Source organism: Clarias gariepinus, chromosome 22, assembly GCF_024256425.1.
Source record: "Clarias gariepinus isolate MV-2021 ecotype Netherlands chromosome 22, CGAR_prim_01v2, whole genome shotgun sequence".
Classification (NCBI taxonomy): Eukaryota; Metazoa; Chordata; class Actinopteri; order Siluriformes; family Clariidae; genus Clarias; species Clarias gariepinus.
The window spans coordinates 24,845,132-24,858,426 of NC_071121.1; the positions used below are offsets into that span (position 1 = coordinate 24,845,132).

General features: G+C 39.1%; 2 protein-coding genes across 2 annotated transcripts; both read left to right on the forward strand.

Annotated features, from left to right (window-relative positions):
- The first annotated feature begins 2,893 nt into the window (after positions 1–2,893).
- Positions 2,894–4,764, forward strand: LOC128509926 (chemokine XC receptor 1-like). The gene is made up of 2 exons (XM_053481804.1): positions 2,894–3,119; positions 3,317–4,764. The coding sequence occupies exons 1-2, from the start codon at positions 3,116–3,118 to the stop codon at positions 4,354–4,356; spliced, it is 1,044 nt and encodes a 347-aa protein (XP_053337779.1). The 5' UTR covers positions 2,894–3,115; the 3' UTR covers positions 4,357–4,764.
- Positions 4,765–10,804: 6,040 nt separating this feature from the next.
- Positions 10,805–13,110, forward strand: LOC128509927 (chemokine XC receptor 1-like). The gene is made up of 2 exons (XM_053481805.1): positions 10,805–10,964; positions 11,180–13,110. The coding sequence occupies exons 1-2, from the start codon at positions 10,952–10,954 to the stop codon at positions 12,175–12,177; spliced, it is 1,011 nt and encodes a 336-aa protein (XP_053337780.1). The 5' UTR covers positions 10,805–10,951; the 3' UTR covers positions 12,178–13,110.
- Positions 13,111–13,295: the final 185 nt, after the last annotated feature.

Sequence of the window (13,295 nt, forward strand, 5' to 3'; positions counted from 1 at the left end):
AAAAAAAAAAAAAAAAAAAGGTGTTACTGTTATAGTTACACCTCCAAAAATGCTCATTTGGAACAACGTAAGAAATTACGGTCCAAAATAAATCAGGTTTTTTTTTTCTAGATGGTTTGACAGGTTTTTATGTTCTTTCAGCACCTTCTAGAGAATTTAATGTTTAGAGAGATTAATTTGCCCCAGTTTAATTATTCTTGTTAAAAGTCACCTTTTTTTAATATTGGTATGAGATTATACAATTTAAATTACTTTTATATGGCATCGATATACCAGACAGAAAATAACCTAATAAACACATTCGCTGGATGTTTCAAAGTCAAAGAAGAATTGCTCTTAGGAGAAAATTTTATTGGAGATCTTATATTCAAGATATTGACTGACATAAAGCTTGACTTATACCCAATAAATACTTAATCTCCAATAAAACTAACGTTCTTCATTTTAAGATCCTTTACAAGGTTTACCCTGTGAACTCTTTTATAAAAAGTTCAGGTTCGATTCCCAGTCAGTGGCCAAACCACAGCCACTGGATGCAGTGCCGGTCCCAATACCGGATAAAATGGGATGGTTGTGTCAGGAAGGGCATCTTGCATCAAATCTGTGCCGAGCTTGTATGTGCGAATCAAATGGTCCGCTGTGGGGAACACTTGCCGGTAGCAGCTAAATGAACAACAACAACAACAACATATACTGTATCTGTATATTTGTAGATTTTATATTTTACATTCTTTTTAGTGCAATGGTTTTTCTTCTTTTATTGCAAGGAATTCCATCTATCTTGCTAAGTTCTAGACATTCTAGCTGTTTTAGGTGTACGCAACAAATAAAATTTGAATTTGAAGACACAAAGTACAAATATTATTGTAAGGGAGGCACATTTTTTCCACAATTATACACAAAATGTTATCTCTTTTAACATGCAAGTAAATTGTCTTAGATTGTTAAGTAATATTTGTTATTATTTTGTTTTCGGTTTTGTTATTAGGGCCCAAGCACTATGACATCAGCACAATGACGACATGACAATGATGTCATCGCCATCACTCTGTTTGTACTTTCTCTTTAATGAAATCTGCTAAGCCATGGAGTTGCCTAGCCAGAAACCCTAAGGATTTAGAGAAGATCTGTACGGAATGGTGCAACAAAATCCTTCCTGAGACGTGTGCAAACCTGGTAACCAGCTCCAAAAACATCTTACCTCCGTGCTTGCCAACAAGGGTTTCTCCACCAAATAGTGAGTCATGTTTTTCTTGGGGGTCAAATACTTTTTTTTACTTATTGAAATGCAACTAAATTTATAACATTTATATCATGTGCTTTTTCTGGATTTTTCACTGATATTCTGTCCTTATCCTTTAAAATCAACATATGATAAAAATGATAGACCCTTCAGTTCTTTATAAGTGGAAAAACTTACAAAATCTGCAAGGGATAACCAAATAGTCATTTTTCCGCCGTGTATTTAACCGTAACTGATGCACAGTTGAGTAGCCTCTCTTCTCTTAAACTACCATATCACAAGGCATATCCTGTGGTTGTGGTAAAGATGTGACTCTGTTTCAAAAGATTTAAATCAACATCCTGCATGAAGCAAAAAAAAAAAAAACATCTAAGAAGATTGCTGAAGCTACTAATATTGGGTTAAGAACTGTAAAGCGCATTATTAAAACCTGGAAGGATGAGGTGGTGAACCATCTTCAAGAAGGAAATGTGGTCTGAAAACATCCTAAATGATTGTGATGGGAGAATCTCTTAAATACTTTGTCAAATCACGCCCAGTGCCTAATGTGGAGGCAGTGTTATGATCTGAGCTTGCTTCAGTTGGTCAGGTCTAGACCCAGCAATGTTATGTGCCCCGAAAATGAGGTCAGCTGACGACCTGAATGACAAGAGTATCACATCAATAGATTATTTCTTCCATATAGAAATATATATATATTTCAAAAAGACGTATGAGCCATTCATCAGGCTCACAGTGTGTAAAAGCTGTTCAGGGAGCATTAGCCCATTTTCACACATAGATTGGCCAGACATTAACTCAGTTGAAAATCTTGGTGCTGTGCTGGAGAAGGGCTTTACGCAGCGATCCGACATTGCATAAACTTATAGAAACAACGCCACGGCCATAATCACCCCCCGGCGCAGTGTATGTATGAATAATGAAAAATCATTTTCATTCATAATCATTTAATCTATTTCTATATGAATATAAAAAAATCACATTTTAATCATGTATTAATTCACAGTGTTTTATTTTTATTATCTAACAAATTGTGTATAATTAGTCATCATGTGTTCATAGAATGCATTTCTTTTATTTTTTAAACCATTGTGACTTATTGACTCAAAGTCCACGGTCTAGGGTTCGATCCTGAGCTCAGGTGTGTGGAGTATCACACGTCACACGTCCATCTGGGTTCTTCGGTTTTCTTCAAGCTTCTAAAAAACATGCTCTTACCTGGACCTTGTAGAAAATGCGTGTATGTTAATGTGCAGGAAAGTGGACTATTAGAGTATAACAGACCAGTAATTTGGACCAATTACACTGTTTAATGATTCAAAAACAGCACATTGCACACTGTTTTTTTAACAGGTGCTCTTTAATGTAACCAAAAAAATATATATATTGTTAATTATTTTGTGTTTATTTGAAACCAGAATGCGCAGAAGACTTTAAAGTGTCCCGAACACTTAAATGAAAAACTTACTGACTGTTACACTGGAGTCTGATATTTTTGCGGTGTCTCAATAAATAAATAAATAATAATAAAAAGCATGAACTATTTATTTAACATATTTTACTTCCTTATTGGTTAACAAGAACATCAGGTGGGTCAACTGGGAGGGAGCACGCGAACGCCGCTTAAAAGACAACACACTCTTGTTCAGTCCAGTGTGGTGGATTTTTCTTTTCTCCATGTAGCGCTTATTTTTTTTCTTTATTTTATTAATTAATACTTTGGTTGGCTTATAGAATAAGAGTTGCTTTTTTACACTATAAAGAGGGGTTTTTGGTGTTTTTTGGGGGTGGGTTTGTTAGTTCTTGGGTCATTTATTGGATTTCCAAGAGGGGAAAAAAAAAAAATCAGTCTTCGAACAAAACTGCAGCAAAATGGGTAATTAAAGCTATTTTAATAGATAAATTGAATAATTTCATCTGTATACAGGCAGCTGTAACTGATCATGCATTGTGTCAGGTCATGGACAATAAGTTCCTTTTTATGTTTGTGAAGCCTATTGTAACAGGTTTATCCTTTAGGGAAGCAAAACATAGATAATTTGTCTTTAATTTTATAATGTTTTTGCTTTTCAGAAAACATTACTGAATACGACTATGTTAGCGAGGATGACATTGAGGATTTATTGTGTCGCAAGGACGAAGTGGTCAAGATCGGATCCATCGTCGTCCCATTATTCTTCGGCATCGTGGTTTTGCTCAGTCTCGTTGGTAACAGTTTGGTTCTTGCAATTCTTGCGCTGTATGAGAATCTCAAATCGTTGACCAACATCTTCATCCTTAACTTGGCGCTGTCAGACCTGCTGTTCACTGTCGGATTGCCGTTCTGGGCTTATTACCACATCTGGGGTTGGACTCTCGGAGAACCAGCGTGCCAAGCCATAAACTTTCTCTTCTACGCCGGGTTTTACAGCAGCATCGTGTTCCTGGTGATGATGACCGTTCAGCGCTACATGGCTGTAGTGCATCCTCTCTCCGACTGGGAAAGAGGCCAGGGTTTTGCACTCATCCCCGTCTTCGCTTGGGTGGTGAGCATCGCAGCGGCGTTGCCGGCCCCGATAACAAGCAAAGTCCACGTCGACCCAGAAACCCTTCAAAAAGTTTACTGTGAGTACCAAAGCACCAGGGCACATTTAACCGTTACGTACGAACAGAACTGCTTTTTTCTCTGCGCCTTTCTGGTCATGGGTTTTTGCTACATAAGAATCCTGCAGACCATCTTCAAGACAAGAACGAACAAAAGACACCGCACTATCAGACTCATCTTCTGCATCGTAGTCGTCTTCTATCTCGGCTGGGGTCCTTATAACCTGGTGATTTTTCTGCACACCTTTACTCGTCATGGGAATCCGTTTTTCACAAACTGTAACGTCACACATTATCTCGACTACGCCGAATACGGATGCAAGCTGCTGGCGTTTTCACACTGCTGCCTCAATCCTGTTTTTTATGTTTTCGTTGGCGTGAAATTCAGGAATCATCTAAAGGGGGTCCTGCGGAAGATTTTTCAAAGCCCGCCGAACACGGACATGCAACGACCCCGAACTGGCACCATCCTGTCTCATGGCTCCATGGGCTCGAATGGAAACAGCAAAGCCATGTACACAACTGTCTGAGGCCGTCTGGAAATTATGTGTGCTTAAATAAATGAAGGCTTAAGCTCTTTTTTAAATAAAGAGGTAAAGATGTAATACAGACTGTACTTAATAAAAATAAGAACCATCATTAACTGTTTTTAAGAAGGCCTAATTACATTGGTGCCTTGTATAAAAATCTACTATGTCTTTACAATGTTATTCAGGGGAACAGCATAAACATGATGTACTGTATCTGTTTATTATTTCTTATTATACATACTCTATGCAATATACAGTACCTAATGAAAGACAGGACTATGCTCATTGTGAATTAGAATTACATGTAGATGAAATGTCTGATGTCTTACATCCTTTACTTTTTTTGTTGCATGGAATACTGTTTGTATAAATATTCAATTTCTATTTTTATGCGCAATGCCAGCTGAAGAGAGATTTCCTCTGTAAATAAATTTTACTAATTCCTATAGTGATCATTAGTTTCTTGTCTCTTTTGTCTTCCCTTATGTCTAACTTCAAACCACAAAAAAAAAAATCAAATAACACGTTACCTGCGGGACTAACTCAATACATAACCCACAGAGAGTATGTGAAAAGGAAATAATAAAAAGATCCAGGTGACTTTTGATAAGTGTTACTTATAAAAAGACACTCACTCACTCACCGTCTATACCACTTAATCCTGTATTCAGGGTCGCAGGGGGGCCAGGAGTCTATCCCAGGAGACTTAAGGCACGAGGCGGGGCGTACACCCTGGACAGAGTGCCAATCTATCGAAGGGCGCACACAAACACACACACACACACACTGGGCAATTTTTTGGGAACGCCAATTAGCTTAATCTGCATGTCTTTGGAATGTAGGAGGAAACCGGAGTACCCGGAGAAAACCCACCAAGCACGGGGAGAAAATGGAAACTTCATGCACACAGAGACGGGAATCAAACTCAGACCCTGGAGGTGCAAGGCGACAGTGCTAACCACCAAAAGGACAATGTTAAAAAAAAGAAAAAAAGAAATTGTCTAAAATAATCCATGCCAGTGGCGACGGTCATTTCTGAACAGGTTTCAGCCAGGTTATCCAGGTTACTCTGACCTCCTCTTGTGGTTAAAAGTGTAATGCTGAGTAAGTAGTTACAAGCAAAGGTGTGGTTTTAACATGATCCTTCAGCAGGAGTTTGAATGCATGAGCAGGTGCGGACTAACAGGTGCGTATTAACAATATGCTGTTTCTCTTACTCTCTTTACAGTAAGTGGCCTTGGGTTTGTGGGTCAGGATGTGATTTGAATAAACAGCCATAGTTTCCCCATTTTCTTATTACCTTTAAAATACTCCGCTGTGATATGAGGAAAACAAACAAGCTGCCATGCAACCACATGCGACTGTGTTCTCGAGTTGCACAGTGGTGAGGAAACCAGGTGGACAGCTCAAAGAGAGACGTCACATGAATATAAAGTCCAATTTTGGACAAGCACGTTACAGACTGAACTGCCATCTAATCTCTTCGACTTTTTCTTCTATGAGCTCCTCTTCAAGCCCCTTCTCTTTGGCCAGGATGACACCAAATGATAATGCCAAGGTGTACCCTGACATGTGCATCAGTACCACCTTGGAATGTGTCTAGCTCTTCCTACTTGCATTTGGTTGGTCGGTTGCTTATTGATTGTCCCATCATTGGGCAGTGGGGGACTACGTATATGAAGTGGTTGGTAAGGTAGGCCCCCTTTGCATCCTGATATGTTGGTTAATGTTGGCTGAGTTGGCTGGTTGCTCCTGTGCAGGTAATGTTGTCACTTTTATAAATTTATGTTATGATTGGCTCGTGTTGTAGCGGTGCTTTTTATGTGTATTTATAGTCTAAGCGTCAAGTGGGATTGATTTAGCGCAACGGAAATGGATGTTCACCTGGTGTTACGGACCTGTTCGGTTCCTCCGTTGAACCCACTGTCTGTCAGGTGGACTGAATGGGCTCTCAGGTACCCAGCACATGGTTTGTCTGCCCCACTGACTGGATCTTATAACCCGGTTGTACGGTATGTGTTTTTAAATGATCTGTGATGATGTATTGATTCTTTTATTCGTTGGCAATTGCTGTGTGTTCTCTATTCTGTTTTGAATGTAATTGTATTGCAGAAAGATTAGTGCCATTGCCACGTATGATTAGCCTTCATGTGACGGAGCTACAGTACATGGGAATCATTATCGGAGGATGCTGCTGTTTTGTTTTAAAAAGGTCCTATTATGCTTTTTCAAATATTTTCTTTCATGCAGTGTGTCATGTAGCTGTATGTGAGCATAGACTATCTGCACTATGTGTGACGCTGACAGTGCACGATAAATTAAGTTTTCGTCTATTAAAAAAAAAAAGAATCGGCTCACATTCGCCTAAACGAGTCGTTAGCAAATCTATTTGCACTCTGTTACAAATCCACGTCACTCTGTAACATATTTGCATAATGTCCGCCCACATTTTACGTCGCAAACAACTTGCTCGGTGCTACTATGAATTGCCATCTTACAATTAACGTTACCACACTCTTGTTAATGTGACCGAGCATTCATGCCAGATTCGCTTAAACACTTTGTAATATATAAAAACGTGAGCAAACTAAATCCTTTTTAACTACTTATTCTTCACCATTCACCAAAACTGAACTTAAAACTCGCGAAGTGGCAAGGCGCATGTGCACTTCACGTGTGCGGAGGCATTTTTTCCCTTGGAGTTTGGTGTAGAGGCTATGCTTTCTCTACTTGTTTGTGTTTGTCCTTTCTGCTCACCGGCCTTTTAACGCAACACCGACACAAAGATAAAAGACCTCTCGATTTCTGTAGCCACACTTAATATAAAATTAGCTGGTCGTTACACGGTAAAACCGACGCCATCTTTTCTATGTATTGACGGGTCTCCAGAGCCATCGTTCAGTTATGGTAATGGGCATTTAGTTTTCCGACACACGCTGTAGCGGTAGACCAGTTATAAATCACCGCGCCTTCTTTTTTTGTTAAAAAAAAAAAAAGAAATTGTCTAAAAAAAATCCATGCCAGTGGTGACCGTCATCTCTGAACAGGTTTCAGCCACTCCTAAAATGGGCAGGTAGCTCCAGGTTACTCTTACCACCTCTTGTGGTTAGAAGTGTAATGCTGAGTAAGTAGTTACAAGCAAAGGGGTGGTTTTAACAGGATTTAACAGGGAGTTTGAGTGAATGAACAGGTGCATATCAACAATATGCTGTTACTCTCTCTTTCTTCACAGTACGTGGCCTTGGGTTTGTGGGTCAGAATGTGATTTAAATAAACAGCCATAGTTTCCCCATTTTCTTATTACCTGTAAAATACTCTGCTGTGGTATGAAGGAAACAAATAAGCTGCCATGCAACCACATGCGACTGTGTTCTCGAGTTGCAAATTGGTGGGGAAACCAGGAGGACAGCTCAAAGACAGACGTCACATGGATATGAAGTCCAATTTTGGACAAGCACGTTACAGACTGACCTGCTATCTAATCTTATCTACAGTACTTTTTTTTTTCATGAGCTCCGCTTTAAGCCCCTTCTTTTTGGCCAGGATGACACCAAATGATAATGCCAAGGTGTACCCTGACATGTGCATCAGTAACACCTTGGAATATATGAAGTGGTTGGTAAGGTAGCCCCCCTTTGCTTCCCCACTCCTTTGCATCCTGATATGTGGGTTAATGTTGGCTCAGTTGGTAGTTACAGACTAAAGCTCACACTTTTATAGAAAGGCATATTGAAGAAGCCTTGTGGCTGGCATTTGTCTGAGGTTGCTCCTGTGCAGGTAAGGATGTTGGTCACAATGTCTCAGACCTAGGTCTCTTGGATCTGCAGAGGAGTGAAGGCTCTCCAAGGTTATTTCTCACAGATGTCACCTCGCAGTAATTCAGGTGTCCTGATCTCGCAGTGCCACATACTTCCATTAATTTAGAGCTGGCTAGATGGACTACTGCAAGTATGTCAGGTTTCTAAATCCTAGGACCATCTGGGTAGATTTGGTGATTTGAAACCAATTAGGGTCAGGGGTAGCTCAGTGGTTAAGGCATTGGACTATGGTTCGGAAGATCCCAGGTTCAAACCCCACAACCACCAAGTTGCCACTGTTGGGCCCTTGAGCAAGGCCCTTAACCCTCAACTGCTCAGATGTATAATGAAATAAAAATGTAAGTCGCTCTGGATAAGAGCGTCTAAATGTAAATGAAACAGGTGTGGTCAAATGCAGAAACAAGGCTACTAGATCCTATTGAGGAATTACCTCCAGACTAGTTCGAATAAGGTGCAATACAGTATATGGTAATAAATGGGCAGAGCATATAGGCTATATTTACAGTATACTGGAGATAATGTTCTTGTATTGATTCCCATCTCAAGCTCAAAACTGTTTAAGCGGCAAGTGGAAGAAGTTGACATTGAGGTTTTAACTGAAATGCAATTTGCAATGCATTTGTTTAAGGCTAAAACATTATAACAAATTATAAAAAATATAATTTGTTAATATTTAACAAATATTATTTAATTTGTATTAAAAAGTAGATGTTTAATTTCTTTCTTTAGCTACATTCAAATTTAAGATTTTATTTAACCCAGAATAGTTCATAAATGCTTTTGATAAACCTTAGGAACATCGGCATCTTCAACTGTATATTTTAACAATCTGTTAAAAATTAGCTACGAAAATGGGGGTTTTTGGTTACAGATGATTATCAGTGGTATGTCCTATATAAAAGAAGGTCATAAACTTCCAGAACCAGATCTTAAAACTTTTTTACATAAACATTTACATTTACATGATGCATACAGTATTTAAGTGACTGTAGGATTAATAGAAAATCCATTTCTGACTTGATTAGCAACTAAATAAGCTTGTAACACACATGAAGTTAAAGCTACTCTTGACCTTTTATAACCAAGCAAACATTAATACTATTTTTATAGAATCGCATTTCAATTATAACTTTGTTCTTTTGACAGTTTATTCAGATTATGACGGCTTTCTTAAAGACTGGTAAAAAAAAGTAATACACTCTGTATTACTCCAGTACTAAAACACAAATGTGGATTGCAGAGCAAGCTTAGTGAGATTTTCGCAAGATGTTGAAAATAATCTGCTCTGTAGATCTGCACCGATCCACGGCTCTGTATGCATGGAGTTTGCATGTTCTTCTCGTGTTCGGAAGCGGTATATAAGATGAGTAAGTGAGTGAGTGAGTGAGGTCTTAGCTTCTACATGATCATTCATGAAATCAAATTTTGTTTCAGTAAACTAGATTTCGACTGTTTTTACCCCAGCAGTCTTTGTGACGTGTCAATCATAGAACCATATCGCTCCATTTTCTGGGAAACATTTGAGGGCAGACGATGTATGAATACTATTTAGCTGAGCACCTGTCTGATACAGGTTAAACTAATTTTTTTAAACTGTCCTCATAACTGGGTTACTAGGTACACACTGTACACCGACAGATGACAACTGACAAGTGACGTGAATAACAAGGTTGACCCATGGCCATGGGGGGCGAGCCCGTCCGCTTCGATCTTACGAAGGCCAGTCCACTACAAATCAACAAACAAAGTTCCATGAAAGAAAGGTTTTAGAACACCCAGAGCATAAGCCATATAAGCCATTACACGCAAAGAGTTCAAGGTTGTTGATCCTGGCTTCCAAACTCCTTAAATATTATACAAGATTCACCGGACAAACAAGTCTGATCAATAGAGACCCCACCTGCATCCCACAGCACTCAGGAAAACCTACACAATACTGGGCATAATGTTTTTTGACTGATCATTATGAGTGATCTGTGTATATACAGCAAGACACTAAAAAAGAGAGAACTAGACTCTTGCATACAGTAAGTGAAAGCGTGAAATGTCAGGTTCATATCCAGTATTAATGCCAAGTTCCCTTACTTTTTTTTTTTTTGAGTAGTTGTGCCTAATTTTACAGCAGCTTGGCCACCGTCAGCTTGTTTTTTTTTTACGTTTTACATCAACTTAATTTCGACAGAGTATATGAACTATTCTTGTTCCTCGTTTCTTTTTGCCTTGCATTGTTCAAAAACTCAATAAATCAGATAACAGGAAACCTGTGAGCCACATTAAGGTGTAAAACAAACACTCTCCCCCTCTCTCTCTCTCTCCCCCTCTCTCTCTTTCTCCCCCCCTCTCTGAACCGCAGCCAACTTTCTGAGTCGACACCCCAATATTTACGTTTAACCCATTTTCTCTTTTTCTGGCCATACACTGGTTCCTTTTCTTACTTTCTTATCACTGTATTGTCTGATCTACTGTTACTGATGTAAAGTATTAAATAAAATTAAATTAAATTTCTGATTTGATCCACCTAGCCAAAAGTTAAAGGGGGGAGTTGTAGGAAATTTGCGTCAGCAAATACGTCAAAACTTCCTTTTTCACTGTTACTATACAGTAGAGCACAAAGTACAATAACTCTCATTCTTCACACTGCTGCTCAGAAGTGATATACAGACAAAGTGAATTTTTCCATTTTTTCCCCACAATGTCATCGATCTAACTGTACATTTTTTCCTTGTGGTTTATCCATCAAACTTAATTTTTTCAACCCTTCTTTGGAAGAGGAACAAATGGATCCTGAAGGTCTGTACAAATAACACTTTTTGAAATAGGTTTATAAAGCTATTAAAAAAGTCTATAGGCTATGTATTATTTACAGCATTTGGAGCCTTGTGTAAATTTACTAGTGATGCAATTCTGGACATTTCTTTTTAAATAATAAGTTTAATTTCTTTAGCCATGAGAAGATATCCCTATTCATCTGCTATGTTCAACACTTTTTTTTTTCCTTTTTACAGCAATTTACTTTGACTACCAGGATCCCGCTACTCTTACAGATGAGGTGTGTCGAAAGGAACGAGTGGCCGAAATTGGATCCATCGTTATCCCGTTATTCTTCGGCATTGTGGTTATCCTCAGTCTCTGTGGTAACAGTTTGGTTCTGGCGATTCTTGCATATTATGAGAATCTCAAATCGTTGACCAACATCTTCATTCTCAACCTGGCGATATCGGACCTGCTGTTCACTGTCGGATTGCCGTTCTGGGCTTGTTACCACATCTGGGGTTGGACTCTCGGAGAACCAGCGTGCCAAGCCGTCTGCTTCATCTTCTACGCCGGGTTTTACAGCAGCATCGTGTTCCTGGTGCTGATGACCATTCAGCGCTACATAGCTGTAGTGCATCCTCTCTCAGACTGGGAAAGAGGACAGAGGTTGGCACTAGTCCCCTATCTCGCCTGGGCATTCAGCATCGCGGCGGCTTTGCCGGCTCCATTCTACAGCTCTTTAATGGCTGACCCAGCAAACCCTTCCCAACTCTACTGTGAGTATAATTCCACCGAGGCGGAACTCGCGCTCACGTACGAACAGAACGGCTTTTTCGTCCTCACCTTTGCGATTATGGGTTTCTGTTACGTGAACATTCTCCGGACTATCTTCAGGGCGAGAACGAACAAGAGACACCGGACTATCCGACTCATCTTCACGATCGTAGTCGTCTTCTATCTCGGCTGGGCTCCTTACAACCTGGTGATTTTTTTACAAACCTTCACCTATCTCAAGGTCGAGTTTTTCACAGACTGCGATGTCACGAAGCATCTGGACTACGCCGAATACGTCTGTAAGCTGTTGGCGTTTTCACACTGCTGCCTTAATCCCGTGTTTTATGTTTTCGTCGGGGTGAAATTCAGGAATTATCTAAAGGAGATCCTGCAGAAAATTTTTCAAAGGCCACCCATCACGAGTGCGCCCCAAACACGAACCGCTCAAGCACAGTCAATGGGCTCCTTGTACTGATACTGTAACAACCATGGAAGCAGTGATCGAACTGTCCGATTCAGTGTAAATAAGTCTGTGACTTTGTTGGACTAACTGCTTGAAATGTAGTACTGCAGAGCTTATTGTGTCACGGTACTGAAAACTGTTTATAGTATTGATATGTAGAAGTGCAAGGTCCTTTAAGGGTGCTGTATGTAGTGCTTTACCTGAGCTGTTTTGTGAAAGTGTTAGAAATATGTAAAAAAAAAAAGAAAGAAAAAAAAGCTACATAGATTCGCTGTCCACTAGGAACAACTGTAGTTCCATGCACTCAACATGTAGTGTTTTAGTTAATATTCACAACAAAAATCCTCAAAAAAAAAAAGGAAAAAAATATTCTCAGGGATTCCGACCGATGGTGCTGGATAAGCAGGTCCAAATATTGAACTTGCATGGATTTTTTATTTCATTTTTTTTTAATGCCAACAGTCTATACATTTCATAGAGTTACACAGATTCAGAGATAAGAGCGGACAGTTCGGATTTGGGCTGACACTGTAACTTTTTAGTTTTTTGGAGCAACAGCACTTTACAGAAAAAGCTCTCTCATCAAATCTCATTCAGAATGCGTCACAACAGCAGGGTTCGACTCCTAGATGGACATAAAAAAATCTGCCAGCTGGTCTTTATTTTATGTACAGGTGGTTTCTAATGAAAGTAAAAAAAAAGTACAATGTGTATACTATTTTTATAATTAAAGATGATGATTGGATCTGGCTAAGAATGTGGCTAAGAACAGTGGAAGAAGGAAGTTGTCAGTAGATTAATAAATATAATAGTTTATGTTAAAATAAATACCACAGCACGATGACAGTAATATTCACATTGTGTTTACTTCCTGAATGTTCATGTCACTGTTGATGCCAGGAACCTTTGTGACGCAATTTAGAATATAACCTTTAAAAAAATGTTCCTATTGTGTCTGCTGGTGTATTTTCTTGAACATTAAACTCCAAAACATTTACGGTAAAAAGGCCGTCACATATGCGTGTATACTGTGTGAGAAAAAAAACATTTATGGTTTTGTCATTTCTCATGCAAATGGTTTTAAAAAACCACATAAAGGTAAGCAGGATGTGTGAGGTTTAACATTTTAG